Source organism: Nicotiana sylvestris, chromosome 9 (assembly GCF_000393655.2).
Source record: "Nicotiana sylvestris chromosome 9, ASM39365v2, whole genome shotgun sequence".
NCBI lineage: Eukaryota > Viridiplantae > Streptophyta > Magnoliopsida > Solanales > Solanaceae > Nicotiana > Nicotiana sylvestris.
The window spans coordinates 12,926,222-12,951,651 of NC_091065.1; the positions used below are offsets into that span (position 1 = coordinate 12,926,222).

At 40.2% G+C, this 25,430-nt stretch overlaps 2 protein-coding genes across 5 annotated transcripts; one reads left to right on the plus strand and one right to left on the minus strand.

Moving 5' to 3' along the window:
* Nucleotides 1-14,200: 14,200 nt before the first annotated feature.
* On the minus strand, nt 14,201-17,290 carry LOC104243282 (rust resistance kinase Lr10-like). Of its 3 annotated transcripts, none has more exons than XM_009798453.2 (5): nt 16,828-17,251; nt 16,333-16,719; nt 16,142-16,174; nt 16,000-16,029; nt 14,201-15,534 (listed from the first exon to the last, which is right to left on the minus strand). In XM_009798453.2, the coding sequence occupies exons 1-5, from the start codon at nt 17,129-17,131 to the stop codon at nt 14,393-14,395; spliced, it is 1,896 nt and encodes a 631-aa protein (XP_009796755.1). In that variant the 5' UTR covers nt 17,132-17,251; the 3' UTR covers nt 14,201-14,392. The 3 variants fall into 3 exon arrangements, with proteins under 3 accessions (XP_009796755.1, XP_009796756.1, XP_009796754.1); XM_009798454.2 differs by having other exon boundaries at nt 16,333-16,410; nt 16,828-17,249; XM_009798452.2 differs by having other exon boundaries at nt 16,333-17,290.
* Nucleotides 17,291-17,706: 416 nt separating this feature from the next.
* On the plus strand, nt 17,707-20,524 carry LOC104243283 (rust resistance kinase Lr10-like). Of its 2 annotated transcripts, XM_009798456.2 has the most exons (4): nt 17,709-17,890; nt 18,305-18,574; nt 19,108-19,137; nt 19,227-20,524. In XM_009798456.2, exons 2-4 carry the CDS (start codon nt 18,436-18,438, stop codon nt 20,336-20,338), a joined length of 1,281 nt encoding a protein of 426 aa, XP_009796758.2. In that variant the 5' UTR covers nt 17,709-17,890; nt 18,305-18,435; the 3' UTR covers nt 20,339-20,524. The 2 variants fall into 2 exon arrangements, with proteins under 2 accessions (XP_009796757.2, XP_009796758.2); XM_009798455.2 differs by having other exon boundaries at nt 17,707-18,574.
* The last annotated feature ends 4,906 nt before the right edge of the window (nt 20,525-25,430 follow it).

The following is a 25,430-nucleotide window of genomic DNA, read 5'->3' on the forward strand; positions in this document are numbered from 1 at the left end:
CCTTGAATTGGCGAAGTTGATATTTTGGCGATTTCCGGTTGATAGGTGAGATTTTGATATGAGGGTCGGAATGGAATTCCGAGAGTTTCAGTAGCTTCGTTGTGTCATTTGGGATGTGTGTGCAAAATTTCAGGTCATTCAGACGTGGTTTGGTTGGGTTTTTTATCAAAAGCGTGTTTCGGAAGATTTTAGAAACTTAGGCTTGAATTCGATGAGTTTTGGGTAATTTGATATTGTTTGAGGTGTTTTGATGATTGGAACAAGTTTGAATAAGGTATTGGGTCATGTTTGTGCTTTTGGTTGAGGTCCCGGGGGCCTCGGGATGATTTCGTATGGTTAACACGAAGAATTGGGACTTAAGAGATTTCAGACAATTGCTGTTTCTGGTGTTTTCGCACCTGCGGCTTGGGGACTGCAGGTGCGGTGCCGCACGTGCGAGGGAGAAGGATGCAGATGCGAGATTTGGGCTGAGGGTCAGGAACCGCAGAAGCAGAGTTTTGGGCCGCATCTGCGGAATTGCAGATGCGGAAGGGAGATCGCATGAGCGGATTTGGGCTGGTTAAGTGAGTTCCGCAGAAGCGGACTTGTGACCGCAGATGCGGTGGAGGGGTCGCAGATGCGAAAACTCTTGGGCAGAATGTATATATATTCTTTCTTCGCGATTTTTGAAGGGTTTAACCATTTTAACTTCGGATTGAGAGCTTTTGGGCGATTTTGAAGAGAGATTTCAAGAGAAACTTCGTTGAGGTAAGGATTTCGGACCTAAAACACACTTCCATGGTAATATTTCATGGATTGGGACTGAAATATAAGGAATTAATTGGCTAAAAATGGAGGTTTAGGGCTTGAGTTTAAGAGGGCTTAAATTGAGGATTTGAGGGGTCATTTGAGCTCTGATTCATGTGTTTTTGATATGTATCAACTCGTGGGGAGACGAGGAATCTAATGATGTGAAAATTTCTGAATTTTGAGAAGTGGGTCCGGGGCTCGGGTTTTGCTAATTTCGGAATTTTTGATATTTTTCGATTGTTTTCGCTTGGGGTTTGTTCCCTTAGTATATTATGACGTATTCATTCTGATTTTTGTTAGATTCGACGCGCGTGGAGGCCGATTCAAGAGGCAAAGGCGTCGCGAGCTAGAGAGTAAGCCAGTTTGAGGTGAGTAATGATTGTAAATGATGTCCAGAGGGTTTGAAGCCCCGAATTTGCACATCGTAGTGCTATATTGAGGTGAGACACGTGCTTGATGATGAGCGTGGGGTCGTATACTATTGAGCATTGTGACTTGGTCCATCCCGATTGATGATTTTACCGCGTATTTGATTGTAACTATGTGTTGTCATCATTATTTGGGCTGAATGCCATAATTGGGCCTAGTGCCAACTATTTGAACCCTTAGGGGCTATTTAGTGATATTTTCTCACAGTTTTGACATGTTACTTGAACTCAGTCATGATATTTTCCCACGTTTTTTACTATTCAGCTATTCTTTCTCAGTTTTCAAGACTTAAATGATATTTTAAATGATGTTTGGGCTGAAAACATTGTTTTACTATAACCCGAGGGGCTTGTGATGATTTGTTTTGGACTAAATAAGACCGAGGGCCTATATTGTGAGGAACACTAATACTGATATGAGGCCGAGGGCCTGAGATACATATATACGCCACGAGGTGGCTTGATTGATATGAGGCTGAGGGCCTAGATTTGATGCCACGAGATGGCTTGATATTGCGGTTGGGCCGTAAGGGGCCCCTCTCTGAGTCTGCACACTCCTAGTGAGCGTGGGTACCCATTGTGATGTGATATTGAGCCCGAGGGGCAGAAATTGTTGATATTGTGCCCGAGGTGCGAACTTCTATGTGTTTACTTTATCATAATTGTCTGTCAATTACCTGTTTATTTGTTGTAGAAGTACTTTATTTTGCTTTTCATTGGTTTACTGCTTACAAATTACCTATTTAACTGCATCATTATAGAATACCCTGTGTATACGTGTTTTCTTATTTTCAGTCACTATTTATCTTTATTACTGGGTTGGAGTACTCACATTACTCCCTGCACCTTGCGTGCAAATCCAGGTGCCCTAGAGGCCGAGTGAGAGCTTTTCAATCGTTCAGCAATTGGCGGGGATTTCGAGGTAGTTGCATGGCATCCGCAACCCAGATTTCTCCCTTCTATCTTATTACTTTTGTGCATTCCTAGACTATCTATGTAGTAGGTTGTTCAGACTTGTATTAGAGGCTCTAGACTTGTGACACTAGATCAGTGTGGGCTGTGTAGTTTCTATGTCTTGTTGACTTCCACATATCTATCTTGCTGTTTTAAACACTTATTATGATAATTCGTAATTAAACCGTGTTAGAAAATGATTTATTTAAAATGAAAATGGGTTGTGGTTTATAATTGGTTCGGCTTGAATCTGAATAGTGTGCTCGGACTGTCCGTCAGTCTGAGGGTGAAATTTTGTACTCAGCTCTACCCAAGTACCCAACTCATTCTGAACGGCCATCCAAAATCATGATGTGAACTGAGTACCTCTATCTGAAATAATGGAAATTGGAATACCATGCAGACGAACAATCTCCCGGATATAAATCTCCGCCAACCGCTCCAAAGAATAGTAGTACACATAGGAATGAAATGAGCGGACTTGGTCAGCCGATCCACAATCACCCAAATAGCATCAAACTTCATCAAAGTCCGTGGGAGTCCAACTACAAAGTCCATGGTGATCCACTCCCACTTCCACTCCGGAATCTCTATCTGCTGAAGCAACCCACCCGGCCTCGAGTGCTCATACTTCACCTGCTGACAGTTGAGGCACCGAGCTACAAATCCAACTATATCTTTCTTCATCTGCCTCCACCAATAGTGCTGCCTCAAATCCTGATACATCTTTGCGGCACCCGGATGGATGGAATACTGCGAACTATGGGCCTCTTCCAGAATCAACTCTTGAAGCCCATCAACATTGGGTACACAAATCCGACCTTGCATCCTCAATACCCCATCATCACCAATAGTCACATCTCTGGCATCACCGTGTTGAACCTTATCCTTGAGGACAAGAAAATGAGGGTCATCATACTGCCGCTCCCTAATACGATCAAATAAGGAAGACCGAGAAACCACTAGAACCCGACTAGGCTACGGAAGATCCAATCTCACAAACTGGCTGGCTAAGACCTGAACATCCATCGCCATAGGCCTCTCTGATGTTGGTAAACATGCCAAACTCCCCAAACTTTCCGCTCGGTGACTCAAGGCATCTTCCACTACATTGGCCTTGCCCGGGTGATACAAAATAGTGATGTCATAATCCTTCAGCAACTCTAGCCACCTCCTCTAGTGCAAATTTAGATCCTTTTGCTTGAATAAATGTTGAAAGCTCTAATGGTCAGTATAAATCTCACAGGGAACCCCGTATAAATAATGGCGCCAAATCTTCAGGGGGTGAACAATGGCAGCTAACTCGAGGTCGTGAACAGGGTAATTCTTCTCATGTATCTTCAACTATCTGGATGCGTAGGTAATCACCCTACCGTCCTGCATCAACACCGCTCCGAGGCCAACCCTCCAGGCATCACAATAGACCATATAAGACCCCGTACCTGTAGGCAATATCAAAATTGGGGACGTAGTCAAAGCTGACTTGAGCTTCTAAAAGCTCGCCTCACACTCCTCTGTCCACTGAAATGGAGCACCCTTCTGGGTCAACCTAGTCATAGGGGATGCAATCGATGAAAAACCCTCCACAAAACGATGGTAATAGCCCGCCAAGCCAAGGAAACTGCGAATCTCTGTAGCTGAGGATGGTCTGGGCCAACTCTGCACGACCTCTATCTTCTTCGGATCTACCCGAATACCCTCACTCGATACCACGTGGCCTTAGAATGCCACTGAATCCAACCAAAACTCACATTTTGAGAACTTAGCATATAACTTCTTCTCTCTCAAAGTCTGAAGCACAGTCCTCATGTGCTTCTCATGATCTTCCCGACCCCAAGAAAATACCAGAATATCATCAATAAAAATAATGGTGAACAAGTCAAGATATGGCCTGAACACACTGTGCATCAAATGCATAAAAGATGTTGGGGCATTGGTTAGCCCAAACGACATGACAAGGAACTCGTAATGATCATACCGAGTCCTGAAGGCAATCTTCGGGATATCTAGTTCCCGGATCCTTAACTGATGGTGCCCTGAGCGCAAATCAATCTTAGAAAACACCTGTGCGCCCTGAAGCTAGTCAAATAGATCATCAATACGAGACAAAGGATAATGGTTCTTCACTGTAGCCTTGTTCAGCTGGCGATAATCAATAAACATACGCATAGAACCATTCTTTTTCTTCACAAACAAGACAGGAGCACCCCAAGGTGAGACACTGGGTAGAATAAAACCCTTATCAAGCAATTCTTGTAACTGATCTTTCAACTCAGGAGGAGCCATACGATATGGAGGGATAGAAATGGACTGAGTGCCCGGCAACAGATCAATGCCAAAATCAATATCTCTATTAGGTGGCATGTCCAAAAGATCAGCTGGAAACACATCGGGAAAATCCCATACTACTAGGACTGAATCAACTGAAGGGGTATCAACACTGACATCTCTCACATAAGCTAAATACACGTCACACCCTTTCTCAACCATACACTGAGCCTTAAGGAAAGAGATAACTCTACTAGGAGTGTGATCTAAAGTACCACTCCACTCAACACGCGGTACACCTGGCATAACCAGCATCACGGTTTTGGCGTGATAATCAAGAATAGCATAATGGGGCGACAACCAGTCCATGCCCAAGATAATATCAAAATCAACCATGCTGAGTAACAATAAATCGGCCATACTCTCAAAAACATGGATAGTAACCAAACACGACCGATAAACGCGGTCCATAATAAGAGAATCTCCCACAAAAGTAGAAACATAAACTGGGGAACTCAAAGAATCTCGGGGTACACCCAAATGCGGAGTAATATAAGAAGACACATAAGAATAAGTGGAGCCTAGATCGAATAGAACCGATGCATCTCTGTGACAAACCAGTATAATACCTGTGATGACAGAATCGGAGGCAACAGCCTCGGTACAGGCAAGAATGGCATAGTATCTGGACTGGCCTCTCCCTCTAGGGCGACCTCTACCTCCCCGACCTCCACTCCTAGCTAGCTGGGCAGGTGGGGTAGCAGCTGGAGCTGTAACCATAGCCTGAGAACTTTGCAGGGCACATTGTGGCTGAGAAGTCTGTGAAGGTGCAGCCCTCCCAAGTCTGGGGCAATCCTTCACCATATGGCGTGTGTCACCACACTCAAAACAAGCTCTGGGAGGACGTGGTGGCTATGACTGGATAGGGCCAGGTCTGCTGGACTGACCTTTGAAAGCACCCCGCGCAAGGGGCACACTAGAAACTAGAGGTGCATAATAAGGCTCCTGAGATCTAGGAGGAGCCGGAGCACTGTTGGCTGCTGGAAGAGCTGAATGAATAGTTCAACTCATATAACCCCTACCATGACGACCTGCAGCTGGCGTACGAGCACTAGAATAATGGCCCAACTCTCGAGACCTCTTGGCCTCCTTCTCCTCTCTCTCCCTAGCATGCATACCCTTAATCCTCCTAGCAATGCTCACCACCTGCTAATAAGAAATGTCCATCTCCAACTCACGACCCATTCTAGACCTAATATTGGGAATGAGGCCCTCAATAAACCGGCGAACTCTCTCGCGGACAGTAGAAACCAAGGTTGGTGCATGTCTAGCCAATCTGGCTTAACGGATAGCATGCTCTGAATCAGTCATAGCACCCTGGCACAAATGCTCAAACTCTGCGCGCCATGCGTCCCTGAGGCTCTGAGGAACAAACTCTTTCAGGAACAGCTCTGAGAACTGGGTCCAAGTCAGTGAAGCAGCCTCGTCTGGACTGTCTAACTCATAGGTGCGCCACCACTCATAGGCGGCTCCCCGAAGCTAGAAAGTAGTGAAGGAAACCCTGCTCGATCCTGATATACCCATAGTACGAAGAATACGGTGGCACTCCTCCAGAAATCCCAAGGCAACATCTGATGCTAGTCCACTGAATACCGGAGGATTATACTTCTTGAACCTCTCAAGTCTCCGCTGCTTATCCTCTAAAGTAGTTGCCCCGTCCTCGGGCTAAACTGGCACTGCAGGCGGTATAGGAATGATCTCTGGGACCTACTCAACATGCACTCGCTGCTCAGGACTGTAGGTAACGGGAGTCTATGCTCTTCCCCCGGCCTGGGATGTGGCTGCAGCAAGGGGAAGCAACCCTGCCTGAGCCAAGGTGGTGTACATGCTCATGAACTACGCTACAGTCTCTGGAAGGGATGGAGTAGTAGTGGCAGTAGACGTGTCAAGTGCCTGGACTCCCGCTGGATCCGTTGGTGGTACCTCGGCGGCAGCTCGCGTAGGTGCTCTCGCTACACCACGTGCACGTCCTCGGCCTCTACCCCGGCCCCGGCCACAGCGTGTGATGGCTGCAGTAGGGGGCGCGAGTGCCTGGTCATCTCGAGTAGCACGTGTCCTCACCATCTATGGGAGAATAGAAGACAGAAGTTTAGAATTGTGATGTCAAAATATCGCACGACAAGGAAATCAAATGAAGTGAAAATTTTCCTATCAATTGCATAGCCTCTCATAGATAAGTACAGACGTCTCCGTACCGATCAGCGAGACTCTAAGAAACCGGCCTGTGTTCCGTGACTCCTATGAATCTAGAGCTCTCATACCAACTTGTCACAAGCTCAGTTCGCCCTCCGCGAACTATCATGACGGCACCTAGTCTCTACGACTAGGTAAGCCTAACAAGTGCAGAAAACAATCGAAACTTGCAGAAAAATGAGTTATGAAGTCAAGAACGTAGTCCCAAAGTAAACAGACAAGGGGGAGCTACCGGAATCCCACATCCGTAGTCCCAATGTAAATACATAAACAACAGCAAGAAGATATTCAGAATGGAAATTTCATATCAAGGCATCAAGTAATTCTAGCCTAGCATGCTGCACGGAGTTCAAGTAAAGCAGGTTGAACAAATAAGGCAATGAAATCAATTAGACATGCTTCTCTAAATTAACAACAGGTTATTTAGCACAAGTAATGAAAGCAGTAAAAGGAACATACTAGTAAATACTTAAGGAAAAACGGATTTCTCAACAATTTTCATAAGTACGCACTCGTCACCTCACGTACAAGACATTTCAATTACCAAATATACCAATCCTAAGGGGAAGGTCCCCCACACAAGGTTAGACAAGCCACTTACCTCGAGCAAGCTCAAACTCAACCCGAAACCACGCTTTTGCCACAAGTATCTGACTCCAAATGGCCCAAATCTATTTAAATTCAATTGCATATTGTAAATAACACTTCAAGTACTGATTCTACAATTAAACTCTAAGCTAATATGTGAAACTATGTAAAAATAACCAAAATGCCCCTCAGGCCCACATCTCAGAATTGGGTAAAATTTACATTTTCAGAAACCTCGTACTCTTACAAGTCTATACGTAACAAGAACACTGAAATCGGAGTCCAAATGACCCCTCAAATCATCATTCAAAGGTCTCTTAAACTCAAGCCCTAATTACCCATCTTTCCCAAATTTCTCATCTCTAATTAGGTCTTTAATCACACAAAAACGAGTTATGAAGTCAAGTACGTTACCTCCAAGTGATTCCCATTTGTTTTCCTCAAAAATCCCTCTTAGAAGCTTCAAACCCGGATGAAAATGGTGGAAGAACAGCTAAATTTCGCAAAGGTAATTATTTATATGTTTTGCCCAGCGATTACCGCATTTGCGGCCCTGGGATCGCATATGTGGTCCCGCTTCTATGGATCCTATGTCACATCTGCGACTTCCATTAAAAAGTCCAGGACCACAGCTGTGATCACCTTTACGCAGGTGCGAAACCGTTTCTGCGGTATAACCTCTGCGTCTGCGGAAACTGAAGGGAAGGCAAAAATCCGCTTATGCGGTCCTCTACGCCGCTTCTGCAGCTCCGCATTTGCGGTCCCCAAACTGCAAATGCGAAAATACCAGAAGAACAGCTGTTGCAGCAATCTAAACTCCAAAATTCCTCCGTCAACCATCCGAATTCACCCCGAGGCCCCCGGGACCTCAACCCAAAGCACCAACATCACCTAATACCTTATTTAAACTTGTACCAACCCTTAAAACACCTAAAACAACATCGAAACCTCGAATTAATCAAGGATTTAAGCCTAAGAACTCTAAATTTTTTCAAAATATGCTTTCGATCAAAAACTCAACCAAACCATCTCCGAATAACCTGAAATTTTGCACACACATCCCAAATGACATGACAGAGCTACTGCAACTCTCGGGATTCCATTCCGACCTTCGGATCAAAATCTCACTATCGGATCAGAAACTTCAAAAACTCAACTTTCGGCGTTTCAAGCATAAATTAGCTACAAACCTCCAAAACACAATCCGAACACGCTCCCAACCTCGAAATCACTCAACGAAGCTAACGGAACCATCGGATTTCCATTCCGAGGTCGTATTCACACCGTTCCGACTATGGTCAATTTTCCAACATAAAGCTCTCATTTAGGGACTAAGTATCCCAAAACTCTCTGAAACTCAAAATCGAACATCCCGACGAATTAAATTAGTAGAAATAAACTTAGGGAAAACAGATAATTAGGGATCGGGGCGTTAAATTCTTAAGACGACCGGTCGAGTCGTCACGGCCACTTCTGCCGCTCCAGCTCTCCTTGGCCCCTTCTGCTTCTGTGACTTACTTCCGCATCTACGGGTGTCGCACCTGCGGCCTCCCAACCGTAGATGTGGTTATGATAGCAGTCCTAAAACTTCAACTGCCATTTCCAAATTCCTATTTTTCCGTCAACCACCCGAAATCACCCCGAGGCCCCCGGGACCTCAACCAGAAGCACAAATAAGACATATACCCCTATTCAAACTTATACCAATCCTCAAAATACCTCAAACAACATCGAATCAACCAAAACACATCGAATTCAAGCCTAAGATTCCCAAAATCTTTCGAATTCCGCTTTCGATCAAAAAGTCTATCAAACCATGTTCGAATGACCTGAAATATTGCACACACATCCCAAATGATACAACGGACCTAATGCAACTCCCGGAATTCAATTCTGACCCCTATATCAAAATCTCACCTATCAACCGGAAAACGCCAAAATTCCAATTTCGCTAATTCAAGCCTAAGTCCACTCCGGACCTCCAAAACACATTTCGATCACGCTCCTAAGTCCCAAATCATCTCCCAAAGCTATCCGAAACATCAAAATTCACATCCGAGCCCTTCTTCTCACAAATCAACATCTGATTGACTTTTATTTTTTTTAGTTAGTTAAAAAAAAGTTCTTTCACACCAAAAAAAAAAATTTAATCATGATAGAATTCGGGGCGAACCGTAACAATTCTTTGCTTGGACTCATAGCAACTAACTAGTCTATTTCCATGACTAAGCAGTGGTAAAAATTTTAAAGACAAAAAACAAGAGCTGAAAGTTGAAGTTGACACCTAAAGAATGCTCAACCAATAGTTGACCGAAATCTTATCTTCATCTACCTTTTTCTTTGCTGCAAATTTTGGAGTAAAAATGAAATAATGTCCCCAATATTAAAAATAATAGAATAGGGACAAAACTATACTTACTCTCAAACGTCAAACATAAGGATCATCTAATTTGAATAATCACCTTTTTTGCTTGAAGTCACTGTCTAGTCTATCTTCTAGAATAAGTAACGCTAACTCTGCCGACCATGGGCTGACTTAGTCCAAGTCTCCTTCTACCTTTTGCTTTACTGCAAAATTTTGGAGAAAGAAAATCCTTGAGACTAAATGAAATTAGAGGACAGATAGACTGAAAAAAAATGTGAAGAAAAAAAAAGTCCTAATATTAGAATATTCAACACAGTCTATGGAATTTTCTATCACCCTCTTTGTCAATTTTAGTACTAAATATTAATGATGAGAAATAATTTTTCTATATGTCATATGAGGTAGATTTATAGAAGATGAAACCTGGTATAAAAGGATAAGTCATATGAAGTGAAAACTTGTCTTCTAAGAAGAAGATAAGTCATATGAAGTAGATTTATTCATTTTAGGGGTCTTTTTCCCTGGAAAGAACTCTAATAAAATAGAAATTTAGGATAAAACTTTAACACGGATCATATTGTCGCAAATATTATAACAGATATAATACATCAGATGAATCCTTCACAAAATTAATTTTCTTTGTTTATCTGAAATTTCAATAAATATATACTAAAAATTGATTATATTTGAATAATTTACTGAATTAATAAATAATCATTTATTAAATATTTATAGATAAAAGATAATTAACTAAGTAAACTTATTTAAAGCATGCACTCTCACCCCTTTATCCTAACCACGTCAGCCTACACGTTTCATCCATCAAGCATTTTATTTCTTTTAATTAGTTAAAGTTTGTGATGTAGTTAATTATTTAGAGAGAGAGAGCAAAAGGCACGAATAAAATGAAGTATGGATAAATGTATGCATGACTAATAGCCTGTTTGACCAAGCTGGAGAAATCAGCTTATTTTGAGAATTGTTTTTTTCAAAAGTACTTTTGAAACAAATATTTTTGGAGAAAAGCGGTTTGTATCTGGCTAATTACTTTGAAAAAACACTTTTGAGCAATAATTTGTCTCTGGCCAAGCTTTTCAGGAAGTGCTTTTAAGTATCAAATTACGAATATATAACAACTCGGTCGGTCGTTTTAAGAATTAACGCCCCGATCCCCTATTAACTGCTTCTCCCATATCTATTTCTGTTATTGTGATTTGTCGGGGTGATTTGTTTTGAATTTCAGAGTGTTTTGGGATACTTAGTCCCTAAATGAGAGCTTAAATCTTAGAATTTCGACTGTAGTTGAACAATATGAAGATAGCTCCAGAATGGAATTCTATTAATTCTGTTAGCTCCGTAAGGTGATTTTGGTCTTAGGGGCATGTCCGAATTGTATTTTTGAGGTCCGCAACTCATTTAAGCTTGAAATAGCGAAAGTTGAATTTTTGGAGTTTCGAATCGATAGTGGAATTTTTTATATCGGGGTCGGAATCTGATTCTGGAAGTTGGACTAGGTCTGTAGTGTTACTCATGACTTGTGTGCAAAATTTGGGGTCATTCGAACATGGTTTGGTTGGTTTCAGCATTGGTTGTAGAATTTTGAGGTTTTAAGATCTTAAAGTTTGGATTGGAGGGTGATTCGTGATTTTAGCGTTGTTTGATGTGATTTGAGGGCTCGACTAAGTTCGTATGGTATTTTAGGATTGATTGGTATATTTGGTTGAGGTCCCGGGGTCCTCGGGTGTGTTTCGGATGCTCAACGGGTCATTTTTAGATTTAGAGAAGTGGTAGATTTCTGGTGTTTTGTTGCAGAAGAATCCTTCATTGCGTTCGCGAGAGGGGTCTCGAGATCGCGTAGAGCATTTGGGAGAGGAATCTAAGTTATACTTCGCATTCGCGATGATGTTCCCGCGTTCGCGAAGGTATGGGACCTTAAACCTACGCGTTCGCGGTATGGTCCTCGCGTTCGTGTAGAGGAATGAGCTGGAGGGAGCTTCAGGAATTAAGCTTACGCGTTTGAGAAGAGGTCCCCATATTCGCGAAGGGTCAGTCAGTATAAGTTACGCGTTCACGAAAGAGAAATTTTGGGCCAATGGAAGTTTGCTCATCGCGTTCGCGATGGTGGTGTCACGTTCGCGAAGAAGAACGCATCTGGGCAGATTTTAAAGTTCGAAAACGAGGATTTGAGTTCATAACTATAAATTTTGATTGAGAGCTCGGTCGAAGGCGTAATTTGAAGATATTTTCGGAGGAATTTTATGGGTAATGATTCCTAACTCCTTTTTTATTATATCCCATTAATCTATGCTTGATTTCATCATTTAATTCGGATTTAGGGTCAAAATTGGGAAAAACTGAGAAAAAGTCTTAGGCCGAATTTTGTAATTTTGTTCTTAGACTCGTGAGTGAATGGGTATTCATAATTTGTGACTTTTACCCGATTCTGAGACGTGGGCCCGAGGAGGATTTTTGGACCTTTTTTTATTTTCTCATCTTAGCTTTGATTTCTTTAGCTAAACTAGTTGTTTATAGCTATATTTACGTTATGTAATTGATTTGACTAGATTTGGGCCACTCGGAGTTGGATACTCGTGGCATGAGTGTGATTTCAGATTGATTTGAGCTTGGTTCGAGGTAAGTGGCTTGCCTAACCTTGTGTGGGGGAAACTTCCTTAGGATTTCGTATTGCATGATATATGAGCGCCATGTACGTAAGGTGACGAGTGCGTACACGGGCTAGTTGTTGAAAAACCTTGTTTTCATTAAGCAAATAGTTGTTTCTCAAAATTGAGCAATACTAGTATATGTAACTATCCTGTTTAGCTTAGGAAAGCATGCCTACGTGCCATAACTGCATATCTAAACTCTGTGCAACATGTTTAGTGAAAAATTATCTGTCTTCCTTGATATGAACTTAGTCTAAACTGTAGAATTCTTTATTGAAACTTAGTTATTACAAGCAATAATTAAATCTTGATATGAACTTAGTTATTACAGGCAATAATTAGATCTTTTAATTCTATTTAAGTAAAATATTAAAATAAAATTAAAAAGTACTTAATTCTATTAATGTAAATTAAATATATTAAAAATTATTCAAGAAATATAAAAGCATTCACCGCTAAAGTCCTATATATTAGAAAGCTATTCTAAAATGGAAACCGCCTCTCTATCCTTATAAGGTAGGGGTAAGGTCTGCGTACACACTACCCTCCTCAGACCCCACAGTGTGGGATAATACTGGGTATGTTGTTGTTGTAATTGTTCTTGTTGTACTTATACATTTATATACTAAGTATTAAGTTTAACAGTTATTTTGGCATATATTATATTTTGTTAAAGGTATTTTTGGTAAGAAGAAAAGTAAAAATAACTTCTACTTCTGCTTTTGGCAAGCAACTACTTTTTTTCTGCTTCTCAAAATTGCTATTGTTTCTTCCCAAAAGCACTTTTTTTCCAAAAAAAAAAAAAAATTGGCCAAACACCTCAAGTTGGGATAAAAAAGAGTTTTTGAAAAAAGAAAAACATTTTTGGCCTCTTGAGAAGTGGGTATAAGTCTTAGCCAACTTCTATTTAGAAAAATTATGTGGTTGTCCTCCAAAGACCAGTTTTAGCTGAATGTCTATGTAATTAATAATTTTTAATAAATAGACTTCTCATCTTTTCTTTGTGTGCCAAATAATATATTTGTCTCTTTAGCTCCTTCTCTATTTCTTCTTCTTCTTCGCTAAGAATACTATAATTCTTTAATTTTGGAGCTTAAAATTTGAAGTTAAAATCATTTGAGTATTCATTATTTATACTTAAACTTTTAGTTTATAATAATTTAGTCATTTCCTTTAAAAATCTAAAAACTACATTGTTGGTCCTTTGAAAACTCCTCATCTTTTTCTTGTGTGCCAAATTATATATTTGCCCTTTTAGCTCCTTCTTCTCCGTCTCTTCTTCTTCGGTAATAACACCATAATTCTTTAATTTTGGAGCATAAAATTTGAAGTTAAAATCACTTGAGTATTGATTATTTATACTTAAACTTTTGGTTTATAATAATTTAGTGATTTTAACTCCATTATTAGTCCTTTGAAAGTGTTTAAAAAGACAAAGTGAGTCTTCTTAATTTGGAGTTATTTGATTATGGGATCGTTTGTACTAGTATTTGAATGCTTTGTTTTTAATTTAAGATCATTTCGAGCAAATTTGGGGTGGTTGCACTTGAAAATTATGTTATCGGGTAGGTTTTGATGAATAATTTAATAGATATGTCGAGTGCAGATAAAATAAAGTTACGACGATTTGGTAGAGTTAGGTGAACAAACAATCACAAAATCATGCCAATAGGGTAGAGCTTGTGGACAATTAACAATATAGGTAAAGTAAATATAGCATAAACTCAACCGATCCGATAAAGAAATTACAAAAGAGCTACGCGGGTCTAGTGATTATTGTTTAAATACATTCAAAAATGATACAATAATTAAAGACCAAGCCCTTGGGCCATTCCTGACAATCACTCCTGCTATTTGCACATTTCTGAAAAGATAAATCTGGCACATCCTTTCATCATGAGATAAACAATTTGGGGAGATTGAACAATAAGTCATAGGGAAAGCCACACTTTCTTTTACAACTCCCATTACTCTAAGTTGCAAAATCCATGTTCCTTACACATAAAGGCATAAAAGACAAAAATAGAAAGTTACATAAAGATATTACATAATGTGAAGTTACAGTTTGTGGTACTCACATGTCAACCAATAATTACATCTACTTTTGCAGAATCAGAACAATTCTCAACCAAAATCATAGACTCAGTTGAACCTAGTGAAGAACTCAGATTGAATTCCAACGGAGATGGTTGCAGTGATTCAAAAGGCCTAGGAGGCGTTTGCAAAGCCTGTAATTCACCTTCAAGCATTTCAACTACTTTAGTCATTGACGGACGATCGAGTGGATTCATTTGTATGCACCACAAAGCAACTAAAGTTAGCTTCTTTATGATCATTTCATCATCATGCGTCTCGTCTAGTACTTCAATTTCCTTTTCCTTGTCGAATTGATCATAGATCCAATGTGGAAAATACTGGCTTGACATATCCTCTCTTGCTGCCGAGTTTCCTTTCATACCTGCTATCTCAATCAGTAACATTCCAAAGCTATAAACATCTGCCTTATAAGATATAGGACCAATGCTTCTGTTGATGAGTTCTGGAGCTACATATCCGATTGTTCCCCTTGCTGCTGTTAGAGTAACAATGCTGTTATCCGTGGGGTATAATTTAGCAAGACCAAAGTCAGAAATTTTTGGAACGAAATTTTCATCCAAAAGTATGTTGTGCGGCTTGATGTCAAAATGTAGAATTTGTATGTCACAACCTCGATGCAAATATTCAATACCTCGAGCAACTCCAAGAGCAATTTCAGACTTTCTTTGCCAGCTAAGTAGAGTTCCTCCTTCTCGGGGTGTGATGTACTTGTCAAGTGATCCATTAGGCATGAAGTCATATACGAGGGCACGTTTAGATCTCTCAGCACAATAGCCAATAAGTTGTACCACGTTAACATGATGAATCCTTCCGATTGTGGCAACCTCGTTGATGAAGTCTTGCCCATCAGCTTTGGGCTTGGTCAAGATCTTCACTGCCACATTAGGACCACTTTGAAGCTTGCCTTTATATACTGAACCATAACCTCCTTGGCCTAGTTTCTCTTTGAAATTCCTAGTCATCTTCCTTATGCTGGAGTACGGGTATCGAATGGGCATGAAATTGTTTCTACTATGTAGGAAACTTTCAATTGCATCAAAGATCGACAAATGCCTTCTTCGTAATTCAATCACTAGAAACACAAATATGCATGGGAGTAGTACGATTCTTGCCACAGCACTAACCCCTGTATGCAACCATCATAAAGTAAGACTTTTGTGTGGCAGTGTTTGACTGCAACAATGTTTAGGTAAGAAAGAAAGACTTTTGAATTTGTGATATAAAACGAACCATAGACATTTTTGTCAATATAAAAAAATTAATTAATGATAAAATGAGAAGTTTAAAGTTAAATTGTCTTTAAATAAGAAAGTAACATTCTTATTACAGACTAAAAACGTGAGTCCGCAACATAAATTGGGATATTTTTCAACTATTACTTTTCTATTTTATTTATTACTATCCATAATATAACATATTAATTAAATGATAATTTTACCTGTGCTTGTAGTCAAATTTTGTCATATGAAATGAAACATAAAAAGGAATTCAGTCTGTGTTAATTTAGATTGGTTTCAAGTCGAGCGTTCTGTAGTTCAGTTCTTCTCTTCCTAAGAATCAATAAATTTTAAAGAAAACAGATGTGGCTTACCAAATATGGGAAGTATCCATGGAATGAAGCCTGCAAGACCACCAACAATTAATAACACAGTTAATCTCAACTTGCAACTATTTACCCTTTATATAATCCTAGCATGTATACAACCAGAATTGACAATAGAACGAGTGCTTACTTTCAAGAACACGGAGAACATGTCTTTGAGTAACTTGATTGTGTTTGTTCAAAGAGCATATCCAAGAACCCCCCCAAAAACAAAATAGAGAGAGAGGGTGAGAAAATGAATGAGAGAGACCTTTACATATTACATAGAAAAAAATGCTAAAAACGTCTTAAGTTCTGGCAAGACATCAGGAATATTCTTACCACATACGGTTTTGAAGAATCTAAAATTGTAAACCTTGCAGGTGTAATCCACACAGCGAACATCCCTTGAATTTTCACCTTCGCAACCAAAATTAAAGCCGCACTTGTTACAGTAAATGTCACGAAACCATGAAAGTTCAAACCCATATGCCAAAGCATTATGCAGCCCTAAGATTGAAATATAAACATTTGCATCATCAATAGGCCATGAAGTCATTGACATGAGGTTTACAGTACACCCCACTCTCAAATTAGATGGTGATAATTTGCCCATGGCTGCATAGGCGTGTCCCTTGGAAGCATCACTCTTGTTGAGACAATTAGTGATTTCCACAAAGGCGGGAGAATTCATGGCAAATGGACAGCTGAAAATAGTGATTGGCACAGCTAAAAAAGCAGAAGAACCATCAGGTTTAGTAAAACCAAATTGAAAAGGGAGAGTGTAAAACGTAATTGAATGCTGAGGAAGAGAGCAAAGAAGTTGTTCTCTTATACCAGGATCTACAAGGCGGATAGTGGAGTTATCATAATTGATGGCTTGCACATAGTAGTTCAGGGACCCATTCCAATTTGTCATAAACATGGTGAATATGGGGCGATTCCCTTCACAGCTCAATTCATACTTTTCGTCGCCACAATGCTTTGGGTCATTTTTCAATCGAAAGGGGTAGCTGATGTTCTTAATATGCCCACAACTAGAAGGTGCACACTGCTGGTTCTGTTCGGCAAATGGGGTGTCAGAGAGCTGCAAGAAGATGAGAATTGTAAGAACTGAAAGAAACTTGGTTCCTCCAGACATGTTTTTTGTGTGTTTGTTTTTGGGTATTTCCCTTTTCGGCACTGGTCAAAAACACTGCAAGTAGTAGTCAAGAAGATCAATTTTTCATCCCTCACCTTTTCTTGGCCCACAGAAAACCAATTATGCTGTTGCAAAAGAAAGTAAAACAAAGTCATTAAATCCTGAAAGAAAAGTCCCGAGTCTTCACAAAGAAAGAGTCAGTATGTTCTCATTCTAATAAGTCATCTAATAAGTCAAATAATGATGCAAGACTTATCTTAATACTGTAGACTCTAGAAAATTAAGTCATTAAATAAAACAAAAGTCCAAGTCTTCACAAAGAAAGAGTCATTACATCTCTCACTCTAACAAGTCAAATTATGGGTGGAAGACTTTTCTTGATAATGTAGAGTGTAGACAGATCAACCAATAAGATTAATCAGCCCATATTCAAATAAAGAAAGATACATCAATATTGACTTTTAGTCCAACAAGAAAAGTCATCTATTCTACACAAGGATCCAAGTCTTGTAGTGACATATGTCTTTGTATTCCAGTCATCCATGGATGGAGATAAATTTTTATTTTTAGTACTGACAAACATATTAATGCTTGCATTAGGGTAGGCTATTTAAATCATATCTCTTGTGGTGCGGCCCTTTCCGGATCTGCATGAAAGCAGGGTACCTTGTGCACCGTGCTGCCCTTTAAACAGATTAATGCAAGACTTGTCGAAGTTCGGTATTTGCCACTGGCACAACTGCAAGCTTCATTTTTAAGGTCTTCCAGTTGAGATGACCATCTTTTTCCTCTTGCACTTACTTCTCATCAACATAGTATTTTTTGCTATGGCCGGTAAAGGAGCATATGATTGCAAAGAGTCCAGGTGTGGAAGTGATGGCCCTAGCCTTCATTTTCCCTTCAGGCTTCAACATCAGCCCGAATATTGTGGCTATCCTGGATTCGAGTTATTTTGTGACAGCAAAAACAAAACTATACTCACCCTTTCCAATTCAGTTAGACTGTCTGTTGAAGAAATTGATTATATGTTTCAGCAGATTCGCCTTTATGATCCTGAACGTTGTCTTATTCTTAAGCTAGTCCACCTTAATTTATCAACATCTCCTTTCTTTTTAACTGATGAACCCTATTCACCAGCTGACTATTCAGTTTTCAAATGTTCTGGTATCACAGCAGGTTATTGGGGCCAACAACCTTGTGCCTCTGACAAAGCAATAGTTGGTATTTACTCCTCATGGTCTTTGGATGAACTCCCCCCTGCAACTTGCAAAAAGATTCTCGAAATTCCATCTGTTCCCTACAGTATGGGAAACAATTACCTTCAACTCCGTTGGTCAAATCCGAAATGTAGCTACTGTGAAGGTCTTGGAAAGGATTGTGGCTTCAAGAACTATACTAAGCAACTGAGAACCCAGTGTCTTGACCGACCATACACTACAAAAGGTATTAACTCATTTCAAAGTTGAATTTTGATTGCATAATTAATTACAAAAGAGAAACGTAGATGTCCATAAATAAAACAGCTCCAATTCCTGGTTACTTTCTATTCCGGTTTATCTTCTCCTGCCAGTAAGAAACTGCAAATAGGCTTACATGATACTATTAAGATTAATGAAAAGTCAGCTTGAAACAGGATTCACTTACATGACTTTAAAAAACAAACAACAGACACGAAATAGAAGAGAACATGAACCCATTTAGACTAGCCTAAGCCAAGTCCCCAATTAGACTACACAAATCCAATTAAATATTTGAAATCAAAATCACATCAAGCTTGATTGGAGTGCAGTAACTCCGATTCCTGAATACGAAGGTCACAGTTTTGAAATCCAGCCTAATACATGTTCAACGTCAAACCAAACTATCTTGGTGTAAGCACAGGAAAACAAAATTTTGGATGCATCAATGTTTACTATCTTGACAAAACGATTATGTACTTCACTTTGCCATAACAAATTTTAATTTGATTCTGACAGCTGGCAAATTAGAGGAACCACTGATTGCAGGTATGTACTGTATGAGTTTTTGCATAATCTTTTTCTACCTTACATATTTGAGTTGCCTTCTGTATGATGTGTGAGATGAAATGTTCCAGGTGGAGTTCTAGGTCTTATTCTTTTGGGAATTATTATGTTGGCACTCTATGAGTTTTATAGCTCAAGCAAAATCGAAAGAGAGAATCAAGCGAGAGTTGAAAAGTTTCTGGAAGACTACAGAGCTCTCAGGCCTACTAGATATACTTACGCAGATCTTAAGAAGGTAACGAATCTGTTTCAGGAAAGATTGGGAGAGGGAGCTTACGGGGTTGTTTATAAAGGAACACTATCTAATGAAATTCATGTTGCTGTCAAAGTGCTAAATGACTCCATAGGAAATGGGGAAGAATTTATTAATGAAGTTGCAGCAATGGGAAAAATCCACCACTTCAATGTGGTTCGCCTAGTTGGCTATTGTGCTGATGGATTCAGAAACGCTCTCGTGTATGAATATTTGCCAAATCAGACACTTGACAAACTCATTTTTCCAGCAAGTTCCAAAGATCGCATTATCCTTAATTGGAAGAAGCTTCAAGATATTGCTATGGGTATAGGGAAAGGACTGGAGTATCTTCATCAAGGATGTGACCAACAAATCCTTCATTTCGATATCAAACCCCAAAATATTCTGTTAGACCATAACTTGAACCCAAAGATATCTGATTTTGGTCTTGCCAAGTTATGCTCTAAAGAGAAAAGTGCTGTAACCATGACTGAAGCTAGAGGAACCATGGGTTATATTGCACCAGAAGTATTATCCAGCAATTTTGGAAAAGCATCTCATAAATCTGATGTCTATAGCTTTGGAATGATGCTACATGAAATGGTTGGAGGAAGGAAGAATTTTGACGCAAAGGCCAGTAATAGCCAAGTGAACTTTCCTGAGTGGATTCATCAACAGTTGAATGAAGGAGAAGAGTTGAAAATCAGGATAGAGGAAGATGATGATATCATAATTGTAAGGAAATTGGCTATTATAGGACTTTGGTGCATCCAGTGGAATGCAACGGATCGACCCTCCATCAAAGTTGTTACTCAAATGCTAGAAGGAGATGGGAGCAATCTAACTATCCCTCCACCTTTTACAGCAAGATACACCACCCACGTAGGAGCTGGACTGGTGGAATGCCCTTCTAGAGAAGAGTTGAGAGAAATATCAGAACTAGAATGAATGGAAGCCGCATCTAATGGAAGTGGAAGCTTGAATTTTAGTAACTTGATTAGATATCTGTTGAGTTATTTAGTGCTACGACACAACTCTTTTACATGTGCAAGATAATTATTGTGACTGTGTCTAGTTTGTTTTTCCCTGTAACATTAAGTAGTTAACTGTTCTAATAAATGATTCTCAATTTAACGCTCTCTCAAAAGTTATTACAGGTACCCTAAGGGATCATCTGATTGGCCACATCAGTAAAATAATTTTCGCATGAAATCCATTATAGAATAACACAATGGCGTTGCTAGCTAGGCCGCATCAGTACAATGTTTGATTAGCCATATAAGAAAATATAATCTCCGCATAACTAATGCAACACTAAGAATATAATTAGCTGAAAACTTACCACATTCAGTCATGTCAGAAGAAAACACCAACTAATACTTTGCAAAAGGAGTACAAGCATGCTTATGTCAACTGCCTTCAAGATAACATTTTCCTTCAACGTGCCAAGCATTCTTATGCCAACTGCCTGCCTTGGCGCCCAATTGCCCATTTTTGGCGCCAAGAAATAGGACCCCGACACTCATGACCTTTGTCTATGAATTGGTTTCCAAATTTCATAATCATGCCTGTTTTGATTTTTCTGCGGAAGGGAGATACAAGCCGAACACACGGTTGATTTTCCCGGTGAATTCTCGTTTTTAATCTAAACTAGATGAGCTTTTACCTCAAGCAGTTACCGTTATGTTTGTAGTGTACGCTGGGGAGCTTTAAATGAATAGCAAGGCCGTGCCGCAGAGTACTACTCGTCTTCTTTTGTTGTTCTTCTTTTTTGATTGTTTTCTTTTGCTGATTCTCTATTAGCACATACATATCCAACATTTGCATGAGCAAGCCTCTCAAGATAAAATATTTGCCTAGTGTTCTACGAAAATATTAGCTGGTTACTGGTTCACCGTTTGCACGAGCTAGCTTCTCACGTTGATGTCCTTTTTTTCCGTGGGTTCTACAATGATAATTCGACTAATATTAGGTGTGAATATAGGACATCTCTTCTCTTTGTTTTTGACAGGTGAATATACCCTTCTTTTTCCCGAGCAAGTTTGGCTGATATCTGCCTTGTAACAGTTTGCTGTCATTGCATAAACACATTCTCCACATATTTGTTTCTATACTATACTGTAATGAACTCAAACAAGTAAGATATCATCAAATGTTAGCAATCGTCAATGAAAAAAAACAACCTGGTGCACTAAGCTCTCGCTATGTGCGGGTTCGGGGAAAGGGTGGACCACTAGTCACATGGCAACAACTTTACCAGTTACGCCAAAGCAACTTTACCCGTTACGCCAAAGCATTTCAAGCCGTGACCTCTTAGTCACATGGCAGCAAGAAATGTGCAAATGTATGGTGTCTGCTATGATATCTTGGGAGGCCCTGAGATTTTCTAATATTAGCAAGCATATTCTGGAAAAAAGAAAGCTACAATGTATGAAGCTTTAATACTGTAATGTGATAACAAGAATTAATCAATCAACTACACCTTAATCCCAAATTAGAATGTATGTGATTCATCCAATTGCTTTCATCACAACAAATGAAGGCTTTACACTAGAGTTCATTGTTCTAAATATCCGCAACTGAATAAACTGATTGCTGCATTCACTATATAGATACCATCTCAAGAAGACACACACACAAACAAAAAAAATCTGTAGAGGGACAGGGTTTCCAATAATCTCACCAGCATTGGGTTTGTTTAGGGTTAATTGCGTGGCAAATAAAATTAGACCCTTCCCTTAATTAAAAACCCTAACTCCATTTTCTTTCTTTCTGCTTCCATTATCGTTCTATCCTCTCCTCTGCTCATAGGGAATAAAGAAAGACAGTAATTTTGTGCTCTTTTGCTTGTGATGATTTAGCAAAAATTTAAATTGCACAAGCTGTAATTTCTTTCCTTGACGTATTTAAATTATGTCATGTAAATAAATCCTATGCATTTGTTAAAATAAGTGTATCTAATCAGCTTATAACTTAATGATACTCATAGTAATTTGGGGTATTTGAATTAATCTAAAATTTAAAATACTACAGTAATAAGCTTATTTTTAGTTTAACAGTTTTAAGGGTATTCGATCAATCTAGATAGAAAAAATAATTATTTTATCAAACACATCAAACTTTTTATCTTCACCTTCATCACTTATGTAACTATTTATTGAAAAATTAAGCTACACTACTTAAAAGTATTTTTTAGCATTTGGTACCTAAAAGCTACTTAAATTCAGCCAATACTAACGGGCTTTAAATATAGGTACAATTTTTCATTGTCTTTTGTCTCTTTTCCTTTCCTTCTTTGTGTAATAGATTCTTTTTCTTAAAAAAAAATAAAAAAAGATATGATAGTGTGTATATATATTATTTTATATTGATAAAATACATAAGTTACCCCCTAGAGTATTTTCTCAACATCTACTATATAAAGGACTGATTTTCGTACTTTCTATTCATATTAATATAATCACAATATATAATATGCAACACTTTGAGTTCAATATTTTAAAATAAAATAACATCGTTAAATTAGTTAATTGGTATCAGAGCTCTAGGTTCTTTAGGTGTAGTGAGTCACAAGCCAGTTTATTAGAGTCTCGCGGATCGGTACGGAGACGTTTGCACTTATCTTCGGGAGGCTATGGAACTGCTAGGAAAGTTACACTTCTTTGATTCCTTGTTGTGTGAAGATTTGTGTACTTCAAAGTTCTAAACTTCTATATTCTATTCTCTCACAGATGGTGAGGACATGTACAACCGGAGATGACCAGGCACCCGCGCCTCCTGCTAGAGTCGCCAGAGGCCGGGGCCGGGGTAGAGGTCGAGGACGTCCATGTGGTGCAGCCAGAGCACCCGCATGAGCTGCCACAGAGGAGCCACCAGTAGCTCTAGTCGGAGCGCAAGCACCTAAGATTCCTACTACTACTGCACCAGCTCTTCAGGAGACCCTTGCACAACTCATGTGCATGTTCAGTACTCTAGCTCACGCAGGGTTGATTCCCCTTGATCCTGCCACATTTCAGTCCGGGGGAGGAGCACAGACTCCTGCCGCCCGCACCCTAGAGCAGCGGGTTTAGTTTGATCAGATTCCAGAGGTTATACCGGTGCCACCTGTAGCCCCAATTCAGCCCGAGGATAGGGCAGCAGTTTCAGAGGAGGAGCAGTGTAGACTCGAGAGGTACAAGAAGTGTCACCCTCCTACATTCAGTGTCCTAGCGTTAGAGGATGCTCAGGGATTTCGAGAGGAGTGCCACCGTATCCTCTGTATTATGGGCATAGCAGAGTCGAGTGGGGTTTCTTTCACTACGTTTCAGCTTAGGGAGCATCCTATTAGTGGTGGCGTGCTTATGACTTGGACAGTCCGGCTGAGGCAGCTTCACTTACATGGACTCGGTTCTCGGATATGTTTTTGAGGGAGTATGTTCCCTAGATCCTAAAATATGCATGGAGCGTCGAGTTTGAGCAGTTGCGCCAGGGTGCTATGACTGTGTCAGAGAATGCAGTTCGTTTTAGTGATTTGGCTAGACACACAGCGGCCTTCGTTTCTACAGTTCGAGAGAGGGTCTACCGGTTTATTGAGGGACTCCAACCTAGCATCAAGACTAGCATGGCGCGGGAGTTAGATATGGATATCTCGTATCAGCAGGTTGTGAGTATTGCTAGGAGGGTGGAGGGCATGCTTGCTCGGGAGAGAGAGGAGAGAGATGCCAAGAGGTCTCGAGAGTTTGGCCATTATTCTTGTGCTCGTGCCCCGCGGCAGTTTGACATGGTAGGGGCTATATGAGTCGCCCCGTTGATTCAGCTCTTCCAACCGCCAGTGGTATTCCGGCTACTTCTAGGCCTCAGGAGCCTTATTATGTACATCCAGTATCTAGTGTGCCTCCTGCACGAGGTGCTTTTAATGGTCAGTTCAGCAGACCTAGCCCGAGCCATCCATAGCATCCACGCCCTCCTAGAGCTTGTTTTGAGTGTGGTGACACTCGCCATATGGTGAGGGATTGCCCTATACTTAGGAGAGGTGCACCTCCACAGACTTATTAGCCACAGTATATTCCACAGGGTCCCCAGACTATGATTACAGCACCAGCTACCACTCCACCTACTCAGCCAGCTCGAGGTAGGGTCGGGTAGGTAGAGGTCGCCCAAGAGGGGGAGGCCAAGCCAGATACTATGCCCTTCCTGCTCGTACAGAGGCATTTGCTTTCGATTTTGTCATTACAAGTAGTGTCCCGATCTGTCATAGAGATGCATCGTTATTATTTGATCCAGGCTCTACATATTCCTATGTGTCATCTTATTTTGCCCTGTATTTGGGCATATCTCGGGATTTTTTGAGTTTCCCTGTTTATGTGTCTACTCCTATGGGAGATTATCTTGTTATGGATCGTGTGTACCGGTCATGTTTGATTACTCTTAGTGTTTTTCAGACCAGAGCTGATTTATTATTGCTCAGCATGGTAGACTTTGATGTTATCTTGGGCATGGATTATTTGTCGCCCCATTATGCTATTCTTGATTGTCACGCCAAGACCGTGACGCTAGCTATGCCAGGTTTACCGCGATTAGAGTGGAGAGGTACCTTAGATTACTCTCCCAACAAAGTTATTTCATTTCTTAAAGCTCAACGAATGGTTGAGAAGGGGTGTGACATGTATCTAGCTTACGTGAGAGGTGTCAGTATTGATACCGCTACAGTTGAGTCAGTTCCAGTAGTGAGGGACTTTCCATATGTGTTTCCGGCTGATCTTCCGGGCATGCCGCTTAATAGAGATATTGATTTTGGTCTTGATTTGTTGTCGGGCACTCAGCACATCTCTATTCCTCCATATCGTATGTCTCCTCTTGATTTGAAAAAGTGAAGGTGTAGTTACAGGAGTTGCTTGATAAGGGCTTCATCCGGCCCAGTGTGTCACCTTGGGTGCCGCGGTATTGTTCATGAAGAAGAAGGATGGTTCTATGCATATGTGCATTGATCATTGCTACTTGAACAAAGTTACAGTGAAGAACATGTATCCTTTGCCTCGTATTGATGATTTATTTGATCAGT